The sequence below is a fragment of the Capra hircus genome (genome assembly GCF_001704415.2).
Source record: "Capra hircus breed San Clemente chromosome X unlocalized genomic scaffold, ASM170441v1, whole genome shotgun sequence".
Taxonomy (NCBI): Eukaryota; Metazoa; Chordata; class Mammalia; order Artiodactyla; family Bovidae; genus Capra; species Capra hircus.
This window is the reverse complement of record NW_017189516.1, coordinates 19416403-19434444: the sequence shown is the minus strand read 5'-3', so window position 1 is coordinate 19434444 and position 18042 is coordinate 19416403. Positions and strand designations below refer to the sequence as shown.

At 34.6% G+C, this 18042-nt stretch overlaps 1 protein-coding gene across 1 annotated transcript in view; it reads right to left on the bottom strand.

Moving 5' to 3' along the window:
* Window positions 1-565: 565 nt before the first annotated feature.
* Window positions 566-18042, bottom strand: part of RP2 (retinitis pigmentosa 2 (X-linked recessive)) — a 52303-nt gene continuing 34826 nt past the window's right edge. Inside the window, exons 3-5 of the mRNA XM_005700814.3 lie at window positions 17625-17739; window positions 4409-4494; window positions 566-2951 (exon numbers count right to left, since the gene is read on the bottom strand). Coding sequence (XP_005700871.1) covers window positions 2868-2951; window positions 4409-4494; window positions 17625-17739 — 285 coding nt within the window. The 3' untranslated portion in view covers window positions 566-2867. The remainder of the gene's footprint in view (window positions 2952-4408; window positions 4495-17624; window positions 17740-18042) is intronic.

Below are 18042 nucleotides of genomic sequence, written 5' to 3'. Positions count from 1 at the left end.
GGAAGTAATTTTTGCTGCTGTCTTGTGCAGTTCTGTTTTTTTCCCCTAATGCTCTAAATGTACATGTAGAAGCTTTATACATAGAAATAATAATAATAAATGTTATTTTAAAAACTCACCAATCTGAAGTTTCTCTGATTTATGGGCTGGGAGAGGGAGAAGCTAGATAAAAAGGCTGGTAAATTTGGTAGTAATTTAAAAATAAGGTCTACTTGAATAAATCTGAAAGTATGTCACAATTTGCTATTTTCTCAAATATGGAAGAAAAACATGCCTAATCTTAGTAAGTATTCAATCATAACAAAATGTATCTTTTAACAAAGGGAACATGATACTGGAAATTCCTCAGATTAAAATAAGTTTTCTACTTCCTCTGCGTTTCTCCAGAGAGCTTTGTACACACAACATGGCATACAGTTAATTTCTCACTAATATAAGACAGATTAGACCACTGTATTTTACTCTTATCATTAAAAAAGTTGTGTCATGATCAAATTTTGGTACACATATGAATAAATTTATACTATAGAAGTGCTCTTCAAAAATTAGCGTTAAATCAACTTCATTTTGACAATATTTATTACAAATCACATTTTATAAACACTAGATAAATTACATACAAAAGCTAGACATAAATATATAGAAGTAAAAAGCAGTACTATTGACACAAGAGAAATAAGCTAATATAATGTCAAACATCTATAAACTTAATAAAATTACTGTTTTCATTGCTAATACATTTGCATGAATCCAAAAGCTATTCAGAAATAAAATGTATAATACTAATCATAATCAAGGTTTAAGGTGATAGAAACAACAACCATAGTACTACTTATTTTTAAAAATCTTTTCAAACATTCAGAAGCAAAAACTGTCCTAAAAGACAAACTAAATCTGGGTAAAAGCTCTTACCTAACTGAAGAGTATAAAATTTTAGGCTTTGGTTAATAGACACTAAATTTAGTGGAAATTTTTAAATTAGCATCTGCCTTATATGTAATATTCCTGAGTTTTTGCTAAAATACCATAGATAAAGAACTCAGTCTATAGCGTTGCATAACATTGTACTATATTTTTGGAAGACAAAAAGTATTATGATTTTTAAAACTGTGAATAATGAGATTTAATAATATAATTATGATCAGAAAGAATATGCTTAATTTAGCTTATCTATGAGAAAAATTAATGCCCTCTGACCGCTATTTGGCAAAGCTCATTTGTAAATTATGATCAAAATTATATTAAATCCATCACTGATTTTTATTTGCATCTTATAAAATCATTTTTATTTTAGTGAGAGGTTATGTAATATAGAATGCTCTTGTAAAAAGACTGAAATGATATGATGCTAATACAAGGTGAGGCACAGGGTAGGTGGTCAACATTACTTATTAGTTTAAAGTGAAAAGTCTTTTAATGTATTATTTCTGAACATTGGACATACAATACAGTAGTTGTAAATGAATCTGAAAATATCCACAAAGAGTTCAAACATGAAAGTAAATTGTTAGTTACAATTTTAAGAGGAATTTTTACAAGTGATTTTTTTCAGTCTTAGTTTTATCAAAATAGAATTAAATTTAAAAATAGACCTATGAAAGCTAACTTCCAATTAGCTACTCTGTATGGAGAAGGAAATGGCAACCCACTCCAGCATTCTTGCTTGGGAAATGCCATGGATGGAGGAACCTGGCAGGCTATCGTCTATGGGGTTGCAAGGGTCAGACACAACTGAGCAACTAAGCACACAGCACATGATGTAGATGGCAGGTTCAGTCCCTTCTCACAAGATCAACCTATCAAAATCTTCTGATTACTTTACGTTACAACAACCCTCTCAAATCAGTTTTCCCTGGGCACTGAATCGATGTACCTAAGGACTGGTCCAAGAATGTGGATTTTTAAATAAGTAGCTCCCTCCTGCCCCCTGGTAAATTATCACGTTCAGGTTGATTTGGAAAATAATGCTTTAAAGCAACCAAAATAATTTTTATCAGACTTGAACATTGATTGATAGGAATTTATCTAGCATCTTAACAATCTGCATAATTCATCAAGATGCTTAAGTATTTCTTACGTAAAAATGCTGCAAGGTTTTGTTTTAATTCTAATAGCTCATAAGAGTTGATAAAACAGTAATCACCTTTGTGAACTGCTGGTGATTGGGCTTCTATAGTTTCATTCTTCCATATACCTTTTCCTACCAGGAAGCAGAAAAGTCATCTAACAGTTTTATTAAAAAACTAAACAATGTGGAATATATTCAAATAAGCATACAACTGTTTAGTCTTTAAACAGTTATACCAACATGAGTTACTTGCAAAACTGGTTATCAAATACCTATTAATTAAAAAATTCAATTTACAAAGTATTATGTCAACTCTGTATACAAAATCTCATTTTCCATATTATGGAACTAGGAAGCAAATATTTAACTGGATATGTATGTACACAGGTTCATTTTAACTGATCAGCTAGTAAGAAATCCTTCTAAATTAAAAAAGAAAATGGAAGATATTCTCAAACAAGTATTATAGAGTACTGAGTAAAGTGTAAATTAGAGATTTGAAAGAACGTTTAATTAGGATTAAAATAATGAACTGCTAGTCACTTCTGTTTTCTAATAACAGTATCATATGCAGAGAAAACCTACAATCTCACTGAACTGGGTTAAGTGGGTTTTAAGCTGATTAAAACTATTTAATTTAAAATGAACTCTTTCCAAATCTCATGTAAATGATGCAGCATTCAACAATTTATTTTAAAAATGACTTTAACAATTTTAGCATCAGTTAAAAAAAAAAAGCCATTGCTAACACACAAATTGAAAAGGGCTTAATACGAAGTCCTTGGTTCTGCATTGCACTTCATATTCCCATCTGTATATCAGCAAAATTGTAGAAGCTGTCTACATCTCCAGGTGCCGTCTCCTTGCTTTCTGATACAAATATCTACGTTAAATGTAAGAGAAAAAAATAATGTATTAGTAATCCCCAAATTCCAAAGCCCACATCCTCCACAAAACAGTCAAAAGCTTGCTATTTAAAAGAAATTCTGGATTTTCTGTAGAATTCATGCAGTATAGTTTCAATTAGCTATGATGTAAATGGAGCTCTTTTTAAAGCATTTATGATATAATTAAAGTCTTTGCTTTATAATGCTTTGGTTGTGTTTTACTACTCTTGGAATTTCAGTTTTTAAAATATGTAAACCAATATTATGAAAGCTACTGAATAAAGAGATTTATGTAAAGAACTCTTAATTTCTTTTATTTTCTAATAAAAATCTCAATAGACCAAGAAGCAAAACTTGATATTTTTTTTCAAAGCTGCTAAAGATATTTTACTAATTTTAAATTAACTATTTTCCAAACATCAACAAAGCAGTACTCAATAGAACCCTTCAGAAACAGCTTTTATAAATGTCTGCCAGAAATCAGAGGAGACCTGAGTTCTATTTATCTTGATCATAACTAGCTGAATGACGCTGACAATTTAATCAACCTCTCTGGGCTCCATTTCCACATCTGTAAAATGAGAAAGTTGGATTAGATAATCTATAACTCATTCAGATCTAAAAGCTCCAAATCATATAAACATTTTCTCTCTGTTTCCTTTTCTATTCAATCTGATTATATTTGCCCTCTCCCTTAGTACTTGTTGCAATGATCAAATGAGACAAAAGACAAAGTACTTTAAATTATGCAAATTCAAAGGCCCATAAACTAAATCAGACTACAAAACCAAACGTTTCCTCTCAGATATTTATTTAAAAAGTTACGTATACTCATTTAACCATCTTATATGTTTGTTTCTAAGCTATATTAAGTTAAAATTTGAAATTCTTAGACTCATCAACCACATCTAGAAAATACCTACATGTAATGATTTCTAGATATAGCTCAAGTTTTGATGAAGCATTACTGAAGCAAATAAAAGTGAACACTGAGCAATAGGCTTGTCCATTTAAAGTATACAATCTTAGAAATGTAACATTTTCAGCATATCACTATTTTTATTTATTTGCCACACTGTGTGGCTTGTGAGGTCTTAGTTCCCTGACCAGGAATGAAACCTATGCTGCCTACACTGGAAGCACAGATTTTTAACCATTGCACCGCCAGAGAAGTCCCAACATATCACTATTTTTAAAAAAGGAAGAACTTGAAGAGACATTTGGTGAGACATTTGACTTTAGAAACATGTATGATTGAGATTTTTAACATGTAGACACTTTGTAAATTTTTAAGCTATTAAAATTTCAGTTTGGCAAGGAAAAACCAAAGCTTAGTTCTCAATTGTTTACCAAAGTTTTAAAAATCATGATGTGCTAAAAGTACTATTTAATTGTAATGAAAAGAGAAGGAAATGAAAGGTTTGATTGAAATATAGTCAACAGTATCTTGTACCTTGGTCCCCCTGAATGTCTCGTTGACAATAAGTTGACATCCTTCTACAGCGCCATCTCCATTGAACTCCAAGGCAATAACAGGACCTATAAGCAAAAAGGAAGTGTTGTCTTATCATGAACACAAATCTATTCTCAAATTAATCTTCTTATTCTTCCTTGAAAAATCTACAGCCTTTTCTTTGGGGGTAAGAGAAAAGAAAGAAGAGAGTAGACAGATAGGACACATCACTTCAGCTACTTCTTACTCTAATCATAAAACAAATTAACATAGAGTTTTATCACATGACAAATAGCGTCAGTGCCATTACAGGTCTAGTGTCACATTTTTAAGTGTTGTAAATAGTCTGGCTTTTCTGGCTTTCATTCTTCTATGAAAACTATAAAAAGTCCACCCATTTAGCAATATAAAAAATAGCTGATCAAATGACAAATAAGATCAAAAGCTATTCAAGTCATTTTGCCAGGCAGCCAGTCTTTCTTCCAACTCTCCCACTTACAGCCAAGTTTTGGGCCACCAGTAATGAAGCTAAGCCAAGTAGGAATTGAGGCCAGGTACCAAAAGTCATGATCATCTGAAAGTGTTTTCTTGAATGTACCATAAAACTATATTTTAGAACCAAAGAACAAGCTTTTATTTTTTAATTCTCTGGATAGAACATTTGTACCTCCTTTTCCATACTTAATTTGATTACTTTTAAACCACCTGTACTTAAAATTCTGGCGTAAAGATTAGTGATTCAGTTTGGGCTGGGATTTAAATGTAGCACTGGCACTACTGGTGTCAAGTTATTGACAAACATGGCCATAAGTGAGCCAAACAAAACAAGCCTTTCAATTCAATTCAATTTTTTCAGTTATATTCCTAATAGATTTGCTCTTTATCTCCCAGTAATGTAGAAGTTCTGACCTCCAGGAAATTACAAATTTCTTGAAAAAAGACATAAATCTATTAAACAATATGGAACAAGGGAGGCTAATGAAGTATTAAGGAATGAAATACTAAGATGAATGTAGACATGTGCCTCAGAACAAGGCACAAGAAGGAGAGAAAAGGGCTTGTGACTTAATACAGACAACAAATATAGAAAAGGCAGGCTATGTCACAGTCAACTATACAATTAGATACAATGAACAAGTTTGAGTTTTGGCAGCATCACAGTATGTAGATCAAGATAGGTGCTGAGTAAAGAAGATAACTGAGGAATATTTTCTCAGAAAAAAAAAATGGATGAGTCTATGTCTGAGGCAAGAAATGAGTAAGATCAACCTGGAATATCCTGTTGAGCCAAAAAACAATCAGGCTATCAAAGACCAATAGGGTTTTATCAAAAGGATATAGGAGCCAGCTTGAAGAGGCTACTAATGGCCAAAGATGATACATAGTGAGATCAGAAGGAATAATGATGGCAACTTATTAAAACATACTGAACACATAAAGTCATAAGCTCATAACATTCAAAAAAGACACAAACAAAATTCATTGGACACCATTGAACGTTGCGAGGGCACCAACTTTTTACTCTGAAAATGAATGTTTAATGATTTTTCCTTTATTTACTTTGCATTTCTGATATGAAGCATATTTCAAGTTAGTCAAATAGCTCAGTGTACAAGAAGTTCTGTTAATATCCATTAATAAATGCAGAGGTAGTGACACAATTAGAAAATGATCATTTTGAAACTGTTAATAAACAACTGGATCAGGCAACAATCATCAATGGCTTTAGCATCCCACAGGGAAGACTGACAGGAAACTACAATAAAAAGATTGTCACCACCTGAGCCTAAGAATCTTAGCATCACTAGAAGTACAACAATCAAACATAATGTGCGTTCTTATTACAGAAAAGAGTACAACCTGTGAAATATTCTTACCCTCCACTCCCCTCCCCCAAAACTCCTTAAACCTGAGTGTAAACAAGGCTTTGATTTAACTTCTAATCCACAAGAACTACAGAAGGACAAATTAAACAAACCCATGCATACTATGGGACAATTGACCAGGTTTCTTTTACAAGACAAAGGCATGAAACAAACAGGGGATGGGGAATACCTGTTTCTGGTTAAGAGTGATATAAGATACAAAACAACCACATCCAGTGAGTGAGGAGGCCAATTTTAGATTTGGATCAAATTAATTGTAAAAATACATAAAGAATGTTTTTAGACAATTAGGGAAATTTGAATATGGACTAATCAGTAGATATTAACAAATTGTTAATCATGTTGGATGTGATAATACATACCACTTAGGAGAACATTTGTGTAGTATATAAATTATATCTTTATTTAAAAAGAAAACAGTCATTTTTAACTTCATTTTGTTTAGGACACATATTGAAATGTTTAGGGATGAAATGACAGGACATATCAAAACGATTAAAATACTTCAGCAGAAAAGAATATAGATTATTTTTAAAAGTATGGCAAAAAGTTGATAAAACGGGTATGGGTACACATGGAGTCATTGGAAGCTACTTTACAGTAGAGATAGTACATATAGAAGTTTGCAAAAAAGAGTTTAAAAATGCATTTTAAACTGAATAAATATTGAACTAAAAAGAAAAAGTTGATCATGTACGGTTTCCAGTTTTGCAGAGAATGGAAAGTTTTAATTAAGGTAGAATGGAATATGCTTTTATTCAGGATCACTAAAAGATACATATATATATATAGATACATATATACACACAAACACATATATTATATATATACACTATATATATATAAAGTCAGACATTTATTACTGAAAGTTCTTGTATTCTACAAAGACAATAAAATCTATAATTTGGAAATACAGTTTTGGTAGAATTACCCAAGTATGTAACTTGGTTGCTATCCTTTGAATAGAACATTAAGAACTTCTGATAAGTGACTTAATTTGCCAACAAAGAAACATCAACCAAAAAGGTGGACAAGCGTATCAATTTTGATTAACATGTGTGCATTACCCTAGATTTTAAAAAAACTACACCACCAACAATGCCGTTTTTAAGCAGTTCTAGTCATCTCTGAAGCAGAGAAGGCAATGGCACCCCACTCTAGCACTCTTGCTTGGCAAATTCCATGGATGGAGGAGCCTGGTAGGCTGCAGTCCATGGGGTCACTAGGAGTCAGACACGACTGAGCGACTTCACTTTCACTTTTCACTTTCATGCACTGGAGAAGGAAATGGCAACCCACTCCAGTGTTCTTGCCTGGAGAATCCCAGGGACGGGGGAGCCTGGTGGGCTGCCGTCTATGGGGTCGCACAGAGTCAGACACGACTGAAGTGACTTAGCAGCAGCAGTAGCAGTCATCTCCAGTCATCTAATGATGAGGACTACAATGACTTCAAAGTGATTACTTCAAGTGATTATTTCAAACTGAATTATGAGGTCAAGAAGATCACTGGTCATGTTTTCAGTGTTTTAATGTGAGTGTCTTATCAAATAGCTTGCAGTAGCTTTAAATCTAAATATTCGAACTATCATGAAAAAAATGTGAGACTCTGAAGTAAACAAAAATGATTTCTGGATATCCTATCTAATGAACTCTGTGTTATTTAACATGACCTTGGAACAAGCCATTATCACGTTTCAGTTAGATTACAGCAACAGCCTCCCAGCTGGTCTCTCCATTTTACTCTTAGAGTGACCAGAATGATAAGAGCTACATTTTAAAGGGACCATGGCATTCCTATGCTCTAAAACCTCCAGTAAAATATGTCTCTATTTTTCTTATTTTTAATTGTTCTAAAAATAATGGACAGTTTAGGGAGCAGTTGTCTCAGGATTACCTGAGATGCTGTCTCCCAGGCTTGAAGTCCTAAAACTTTCCACCCAAATAAAACACAACTCTTAACATTTAGGTTGTGGATATATTTTTCTAGTTGGCACTTAAAAATTTATTTATTTATTTGGCTGCTCTGGGTCTTAGTTGCAGCATGTGAACTCTAAATTGTGGCACATAGATCTCATTCCCTGCCCAGGGATCAAACCCAGGCCCCCTACATTGGGAGTGTGGAATCTTGGCCACTGGGCCACCAGGGAAGTCCCTTGTTGACACTTAAGGTTCCAATTCTTACACATATGGATCAATTTGTACCACAGAAGGGCAGTGAATGTGAAAAAGAAGAACTGCAGAAAGAACCTGAGGACAATGAACATGAAAAAGAACTGCAGAAGAAACTTGGTTTTACCCTACACACGCACAGCTTAATACTCAACAGAATTAAGAGAACTCTAAGCAGAAATTTAGAGTTATTTCTTTGTAAAGCTGCTCCTCACTGTTATTTCCTATAAAACCCATCTGCCTACACCCAGAGAAACTGATCTTATTCCTTTCAATTGAAGGATACCATCAGGTTTTCCTGGTATCACTTTTCTTGAAACTTAAGTCTGTAATTGTCTCAAGGCAGAATGCCAAGATCATCAGGGGACTCAATTTATCTCTCTCTACTTAGGAAAACACATTCTAAAAAGGATTCTGAAAATGACATTTTACATTTATTTCAATAATTTGAAAATTATTTCAGAAAAGATGTACAGAGAGCTTACTATAAATTGTTAATTTCATTTTTAATAAAGAAATATAGTTAGGAGGGCATGGTAACTGTTAAATAATTTTTTTCCAAAGTTAAAAAAGAATATTTGACTAATAGTCTTTGAGAAAAATAGTTCATATATCACACTGATTCCCTCTTTTATTGAGAAGCTCTCTTGAAGTCATGTAAGAATCTGTGAAAGAGAAATAATGCATAATTCAGGGAGAAGGGAGGGAAGAGAAGGGCAGTAAAAAGGAAAGAAGAGGAACAAAATAAAGAAAACCAGTAGGAAATGCTGGCAACTGTGGAGAAGGAGGAACAGTGAGGGGGGAAAAGGAGAAAAGAAAGAAGAGGAGTAAGAAGAAGAAGAAATGGAGGAAACAATGCTACATTTCTTAGATTGTGAATAAGGCTTGTCCAGAACTTTCATTACACTTGTGTTGAAGCTTGTATTATCAAAAAAGGAGAAAATAAGCCCTGCATAAACGACATGAGAAACAAAAAAATGATAAATGAAAATATTTAGAAATAACCATGGTAAAAAGTTTAAAACAGTAGGATGAATATAAAAAATAAAAATAAAAATTAACTTTTTCTTCCATAAGTTTTTTTTAAAACTGAAATAAAGGGCTTCCCTGGTGGTCCAGTCGTTAAGAATCTGCCTTGCAACCGTGCAGAGAACACTGGTTTGATCCCTGGACCAGGAAGATCCCACATACCGCAAGGCAACTGAGCTTGTGTGCCTAGTGTATGTGCTCTGCAACAAGAGAAACCCCTGCAATGAGAAGTCCTGACACTGCAACTAGAGAGTAGCCCCCGCTCGCCAGAACTGGAGAAAGCCCTTGTGTAGCAACAAAGACTTAGTGCAGCCAAAAATAAATAAATATTTTTAAAAACTTAAAAAAATGAAATAAAGAGTATAGTTATTCAACACTGAGATCACACTCTTAAGTACCTCCATTTTTTCCCACTGAAGGATATTTTACATATTCCTTTTATTTTACGTTTCTCTAATAATGAAGGATGTTGAGTTCCTCACTTACTTGTACTGTGAATGCTTCATATCCATTGCTTCTTTTTATTGGACTTTTGGATTCTCTTTGCTGATTAGCAGTGTATATAAGTCATAGAAATAAGGCCTTTATATGTGATATTATATACAAATGATCAAAGCATATCTAGAATTTGTTCCCTTCTCTCCACCTCTTTCCATGACAATGGACTTACTGGACAATATTTCTCTCCTGAGTGACTACAATAATCTTGCAACCTTATTTCTTATTTCTGCTGAAAAGATATTAGATGCCCAGAAGCGTTTCTGTGGTTAGGGGATTAACAGCAGACAACTCTTGTAGAGGAACAACTTCTGATAAATTGAATGTGTTCTTGAATGTCTATCAAAATCCTTGAGAAAAAGAAAAAACTGACAGTTTATTAATGTGAACAATGCATTAGGTGTTTGTAGAATATATAATGGAGAAGGCAATGGCAACCCACTCCAGTACTCTTGCCTGGAAAATCCCATGGGCGGAGGAGCCTGATAGGCTACAGTCCATGGGGTTGCGAAGAGTCGGACACGACTGAAGTGACTTAGCAGCAGCAGCAGCAGCAGCAGCATATATAATAGTAAAACATATAGCAATGACACAAGGATAGGAAGGAAATCAGTAATAGCAACATATCTGGACAATCTCTCAAATGTTTGGAAAATAAACATTATACTTCTAAATAATCCATGGATCAAATGGAACGTCTCAAGGGAAACTACTACATCAGGGGTCAGCACACATTTTCTGTAAAGGGCCCAACGGGAAACATTTTAGGCTTAGTGTCTAAATACAATGTTTGCCACAACTAATCATCTCTGCAGCAGAGATGTAGCAGCAAAACATTAAATAAACAAGTGCGGCTGTGCTCTGATAAAACTTCATTTGCAAAATATACAGTAGGCCATACTTTGCCAAACCCTGAGTTAAATGAAAATAAATCATATTAAAATTGGCAGGATGCAGCTACAGCAGCACCTAAAGGAAAATTTCTAACACAAAATACATATACAGTCAATCTTCATTATTTGCAGGTTCCTTATTTGCTAATTGCTTACTTGGTAAAATTTATTTTACGAAACAGGCAAAATATTTTACCTAATATCAATACTTGCACTTTTTTCATGGTCATTCATGGACATATACAAAGTGGCAAAAAATATGAGCTGCCTCACATCCATGCTCCAAGGTAAATTTGAACAAAGTGATGCTCTGCCTTCTTGTTTAAGCATTCATTCTGTAAAGAAGTGGCTTTTTCACAGTCCATTCAGTACCACATTTTTACATGTTTTGTTGGTAATATTGGTATTTAAAACGGCCTTCAAATGTAGTGCTCAAGTGCAGTCTAATGTTCTTAAGCTTAGGAAATCTGTGATGTGCCTTACAGAGAAAATATCTGTTATTAATAGATAAGCTTCATTCAGGTACAAGTTATAGTGCTGTTTGCTGTGAGTTCAATGTTAATGAAATCAAAAAAATATACTAAATGAGGGCTTTAAACAGAAATACACATACAACAAGGTTATGCTGATTGGTTGAAAGAAATGCTGTGACTGGAGACTTGCAGGAACCTAGCCCTACATTTCTCCTAGGAGTAGCAGTACAGTACTCACTGATTCATGTTCACAGCAACTTTATAGAACACATTTACTGTGAATAATGCGAATTACTCTATTAGAAAAGACGAAACCAGTAACGCAAACTAAAACCTTAAGAAACTAGAGAAAGAAGAGCAAATCAAACCCAAAGTAAATAAAAAGTAAATAAGCATTAGAGCAGAAACCAATGAAACTTAAAAGAGAAATAGAGAAAATCAATAAAACAAAGAGTTCTTTCTTTGAAATTATCAATGCAAGTGATAAACTATCAAGGCCAATGGGAGAGGGAGAAGCCTCAAATCACCAACAGGAGTATAAGGACATCACTACTGATTCTGCATACATTAATAAGAATAAGGAAATACTATAAATTCTACACCTATAAATTTGATAACTCAGATGAAATAATTCCCTAAAAGACAAAAACTATCAAAACTCACCCAAGGTAAAAAAATACATATCTTGAAGCGCTCTATATGTAATATATAAATAAATTAATTAAATGTATAGCTACAAATCTTCCCCTCAAGTCTTCAGGCCCAGATGGTTTTGCTGGCAAATTTGACCAGACATTTAAGGAAAAAAATGATACTAATTCTCTATAATCTCTCCAAGATAACAGAAGATGAAGGATACTTCTCAACTCATTTTATGAGGCCAGTATTACCCTAATATCAAAGCCAGACAAAGATACTACAAGAAAACGACAGACATAGTATGCTTCATGAACAAAAATGTAAAAATTCTCAATTAGCAAATTGGATCCAGCAATATATGAAAGGGATAAAACATCACGATCAAGGGCATACATCTCAGGAATATAAGGCTGGTATGACATTCAAAATTAACAAAAGTCACTGACCAGATTAAATGACTCAATAATTTAAAAAAAATATGGTCATCTCAATAAATGCAGAAAAAGAATTTAACAAAATTCAATATCCGTGTGTGATAAAAACTTAACAAACCAGGAATAGAATGAAACTCCCTCAGTCTAATAAAAGATATATATGAAAAAAATCTGTAACTAACATCATTGTTAATGGTGAGACTGAACACTTTTTATCCTGAGATCAGAAACACGGCAGAGATGTCCTCTTTTCACTAGTTTACACAACAAGACCTAGCCAACACAATAATGCCAGAAAAAGGAAATAAAAGGCATGTCAAAGAGACAGAGGAATTAACCTAAAAGAGCTCCCAAAGAATAAAATTGGAACAATTTGACAGTATTGGACTATAACCCAAAGAATAAAATACATATCTATGAGTCCCTACTGACAGACATACATGACTGAATAAATAAATGGGAGAGAAGGGGCAAATCTTTCATATAGAATTCCAAATAATGTATGTAGATACTCCTCTCTCTAGGAGGTGATGCTTAATTCCTTCTTCTTGAGTGTAGACTGTTCTTAGAGATTCAACTTCCAAAAAACATAGAAAGAACTTCCAAAGAGTATAGAAAGGGGGAAAAAGGAACTTTACAGTATTTAAGAAACCTGGCAGATACCACCTGAACCAAGTCACTAAGGGCAATATCACCAGCGTTAAGTTATGTTGCTATCACGTGCCCTATGGTGTGGTGTGATGGGATGTGATGTGATGAGAAAGGCACTTCACCTCTCCTCCAAAACTCAAAACCCCAGTATAACCAGAGAAAACACTAAGACACACACAAATTGAGGGACATTCTACAATAATTTACCAGTACTGTTCAAATATTTCAAGGTTATGAAAAACAAGGAAAGACTTAAGGAACTGTTACAGATTAGAAGAGATTAAGGAGATATGATGACTAAGTGCAATGTGGGATCGGATTAAATTCTGGAACAGAAAAAGGACATAAGTGAAAAAAAAAAACCCAGTGAAATTTGAATAAGGTTTATAGTTTGAATAAAGAGTATTTTACCAATGTAGTTTTGACAAATGTACCATGCTTATGTCAACATAAGAGGAAGGTAAGTAGTAAAACTCTCTGTACTACCTTTGTAACTTTTCTGAAAGTCTAAAATTATTCCAATATAGAGTTTATTAAAAAAAAAATAGAAATGTCTAGTAGATTCTCATCTCAGTCAAACTAGAAGCCAAAGTCTCTATAGTGGCTCACATGGCCCTATATTATCTGATTCTTCCTTTACTACTATCTCATCTATGTTTGCTGAATAAATGATCCTTTAAAACAAAGGAACCCAAATCCGACTAATCATCAGAACCATATGGGGAACTTTGTAAAATGCAGATGCCAAGGGAATATCTCAGAGATATTTGAATCAATCCTGATGTGGGAGTTGGAAATTTAAATCTTTAATAGTACCCCAGGCAGTTCTGAGAATCAGATTCGAAGGATTCTCAGGATGAAAGACACAATGAATTCTCTCATTAAGCTGTCAAATAGCTTCATTAATAGAAAGGAAATAACTGTGACTACTTTAACTGATGACGAAAATTTAGAGACTCTAAAATAAAAACTATTTGAAATAAAAGCAAATTTTCCCAAGGGTAAGTCCACTCTCCTCCCCTCTCAGAACAGTGGTTTGCAACTGGGGGCAAATTTAGCCCCCGAAGGGGCATTTGGCAATGTCTGGAAACATTTTTGGTTGCCATAATTGGGGCAGTGTGCTACTGGCATCTAGTCAGTAGAGGCCAAGGATGTTGCTAAACATCCTATAATGTACAGAACAACCCATCACAGCAAAGAATTATCTAAAATATCAAATACTGGTGAGGTTGAGAAACTCTCCTTAGAGTGACTGATGGCCACTTTTACACAAAGACCCAATGCCTCCAACACCTACAGGAATATCTCCATGGACAGCCTGTTCATTATTCCATATCAATCAATGCATTACTGGGCAGCTTAAAATTTTTGCCCAACTTTTATTTTGAAAAATTCCAGATATTATAGAAAAGTTGGAAGAATGACAAACATCCATTTGCTCTTCGCTTGCATGCATGTTAAGTCGCTTCAATTGTGACCAACTCTTTGCAACCCTATGGACCGTAGCCTACCAGGCTCCTCTGTCCATGGGATTTTCAAGGAAAGGATACTGGAGTGGGTTTCCATGCCCTCCTCCAGGGGATCTTCCTGACCCAGGGGTAGAACTCACGTCTCTTACATCTCCTGCACTGGCAGGCAAGTTCTTTATCACTAGTACTACCTGGGAAGCCCTTGCTCTTTACCTATACCCATCAAATGCTAACATTTGGCCACATTTGCCTTGCCACACACTATACACATACACACACATGCACACAGACATGCACAAACACACACTTTGCATTGCTGAGCCATTTGAAAATAGTAGATATCATAACACTTCAGCATGCATCTCCTATATAAATGACCACAGTACTATTATCACACTTAAGGCACAACAATAACTCCATAATATCATCTTCAACCCAGTTGTCCCCAAAATGACTTTTACAACTTTAGAGTTCACCCCAAAATCCAGTTAAGGTTCATTCCTTTCATTTAGTTGTTCAGTTCAGTTCTGTTGCTCAGTCGTTTCTGAATTCTCCAGGCAAGAATACTGGAGTTGCCATTCCTTTCTCCAGGTGCTTAATACACATTTATTAACTGAATACATTAAATACTATTGATTTTTCAAATTAGATAAAAAGCATGGGCTGATGAATTTTATAGAGATATTCCTCAGATTATAAAAACAAATTTTAAACAGATGATTTGTGATTACCTAGATGAGAAACTGATTATTACTGTGAGATCATTTGGGGTCCTGGAGAACTGGTCATTTCAAGCTAATGGAAGAGTGCTTTCCTGGTGGCTCAGATGGTAAAGAATCTGCCTGCAATGCAGGAGACCCAGGTTCAATCCCTGACTTGGAAAGATCCCCTGGAGAAGGGAATGGCACCCACTCCAGTGTTCTTGCCTGGAGAATTCCATGGACAGAGGAGCCTGGTGGGTTACAGTTCATGGGGTCACAAAGAGTTGGACATGACTGAGTGACTAACACATACATAGGAAGCTTCTGGATCATGGGAATATCTAGCAGTCATTCATGATATCCATGTAGATCATACAGTTAGGTAGATTCCAAGATGACTGGGTATGCTGGTCCATGGTTCCAGTGCTAATTTCCTCTCTCCTCTTTTTTATTACCACTATGGATCCATGGATTTCTGTTGTTGTTAAATCAATTCCCTTCATTATTGTGGTTTTTTTTCTGGGGCGGCCACACCACGTGGCATGTGGGATCTTAGTTTCCTAAACAGGGATTGAACCTACACTCCCTACTTCATTATGCTTTTGATGCTCAAATTGTCCCAAATTTGACCCGTGGAAATTCCTTGAGATTCCTTTAAACTGACTCCTGTGACCTTTTGACATGGCCTCATTAGTCTCTGACTACTTCCTATGGACATCTCTGATTTTAAAAGCTGTCTATATATTGATTTGCTGAAATTCTTAAAACATCTGTCCATTAGTTTGAGTTCTACTTTTTGCAGGAACAGAACACTTCTTCCATGTGGAATGTTATGTGACTTAAAAACACATACTATGGTTGTTGTTAGAGCAATTCTATGAAATTGCTCTTCACTATTCCACTTCACTAACATTACACGAGCATATAAATCATTAATTTAGGTCTATTCATATGCCCACTTCATCCTTAATCCTCACACTTTCATATGTCTATTACACTTATTATTTGATTGACTTTTCTGAAAGGTGCTAAGGGTTTAAAGATTTATTTTCAAGGTTCCATCAGAATGTTCCTGTATCAATAAGGCTGCATCAAAGGAGCCAGGTCATAATTTCCTATATATAATCTGGGATAGATTCATACATTGGTTAGAGACAGTCTATGCTACTACCAGAGGAGTCACAAAAGTATATAAAATATATTGTATTAATATTTAAGGGCTAAAACACACCCAGCATTAGTTATTAAGATTATCCTAATAATCCTCCAATATTTTCCTATAGCTTTTTGCAGTTTATTACAACTTATTTATACATAAAGAGCATATGAATGCAGATGTGCCCCCTTTCCAGGGTATATCCAATCATCATTATGTATTATTATATATTTTGCTCAGGCCAGTCAAGAAAAGCCTGATGAATCTTTAGCAACAACATCCCTGCTCTGACGGATGAACTCTGTCTTCTAGAATCAGGACACCTTCAAATCAAACAGCAACACTTCAGAAGTACACACGAACTCTAGTTCCTCTGTTTGTAGACATATTTCCAGCATCCGAAATTTACTGGTGGCATTTGCCCACTGGGGAAAACAATTCTAATTATGCATAGAAACTTAATCAATCATGTTAAGTACACAGAATGGTATGCCCTTTGATTTATATTTCTTATTTCTTTTCCAGTATGGTCAAAGCACACTCAGTGAAGGCAGAAAGAATCCTTATCAAGTCCTTCATAACTGGCAGGGAGAAGGAAATGGTCCCTCACTATAGTGTAATAATACAACAATAATAAAATAATAATTAAACATGACAAAATACATAATAATAAAATGTGACTTTCAAGAACTAAGATGATAGAACAGGGGAAGGAAAAAACCTAATGCCCAATGTCTAGTTGCAGGGGGCGTTGCAGATCAGTGGTAAAGCATGTGCTTCACATGTATGAGGTCCCTTCATCTGTCTTTGGGGCTTTCTTGGTGGCTTAGACGGTAAAGAATCTATCTGCAATGTGGAAGACCCAGGTTCGATCCTTGGGTAGGGAAGACCCCTGGAGGAGGGAATGGCAACCCATTCCAGTATTCTTGCCTGGAGAATTCCATGGACAGAGGAGCCTGGCAGGCTATAGTCCATGGGGTCAAAAAGAGACATGACTTAGTGACTAACACTTTCACCTTTCACTTCATTAATATCTAGTTAATTACATATCGCATTTTGAATGATGTGACATTTTGACATTTCTGAATGGTAACAGGAAAAACATAAAACAAATGACAAAGAGAAGACAATTTAAGAGAAATACTAAAGTCAAGAGTAAGTCAAATCAGCAGTTTAAGAGAATAACCACAAAAAATATACCAATTATCCAGAAGGTACCTTTGTTCAAAAGAGGAAGGAAGTCAGGTGCTTTTTCATGAAAAACCCTTTGAGCATCTTCGGCTTTCATTGACACCTCCTTTGTCTGAACTAGGAAAAAGCCTTTAGCAACCATCTGTGGGAAATAAAATTTCATTCAGATTTTAAAATGACCTGAGGCTAAAACAATGTTTTCCTTCTACAATTTTTCTATATAAAATGCAACACAGCACTCTGATTTTCATTTTAGTTAGAACTGTAATTCAGGGTGTTTACTGTAACAAGTTTTCACATACACAAGATTCTTCCTTCCAGATGCATGGTCTGGTTAAGAATGAGTACTGCTATGCTTACTGTTACAATTAAGAGCCAAAGAAACATAAATTAGCCCTCAAAATTTTAAGCATTATTTAAATTTTTTTGCCTGAAACTAACAAAT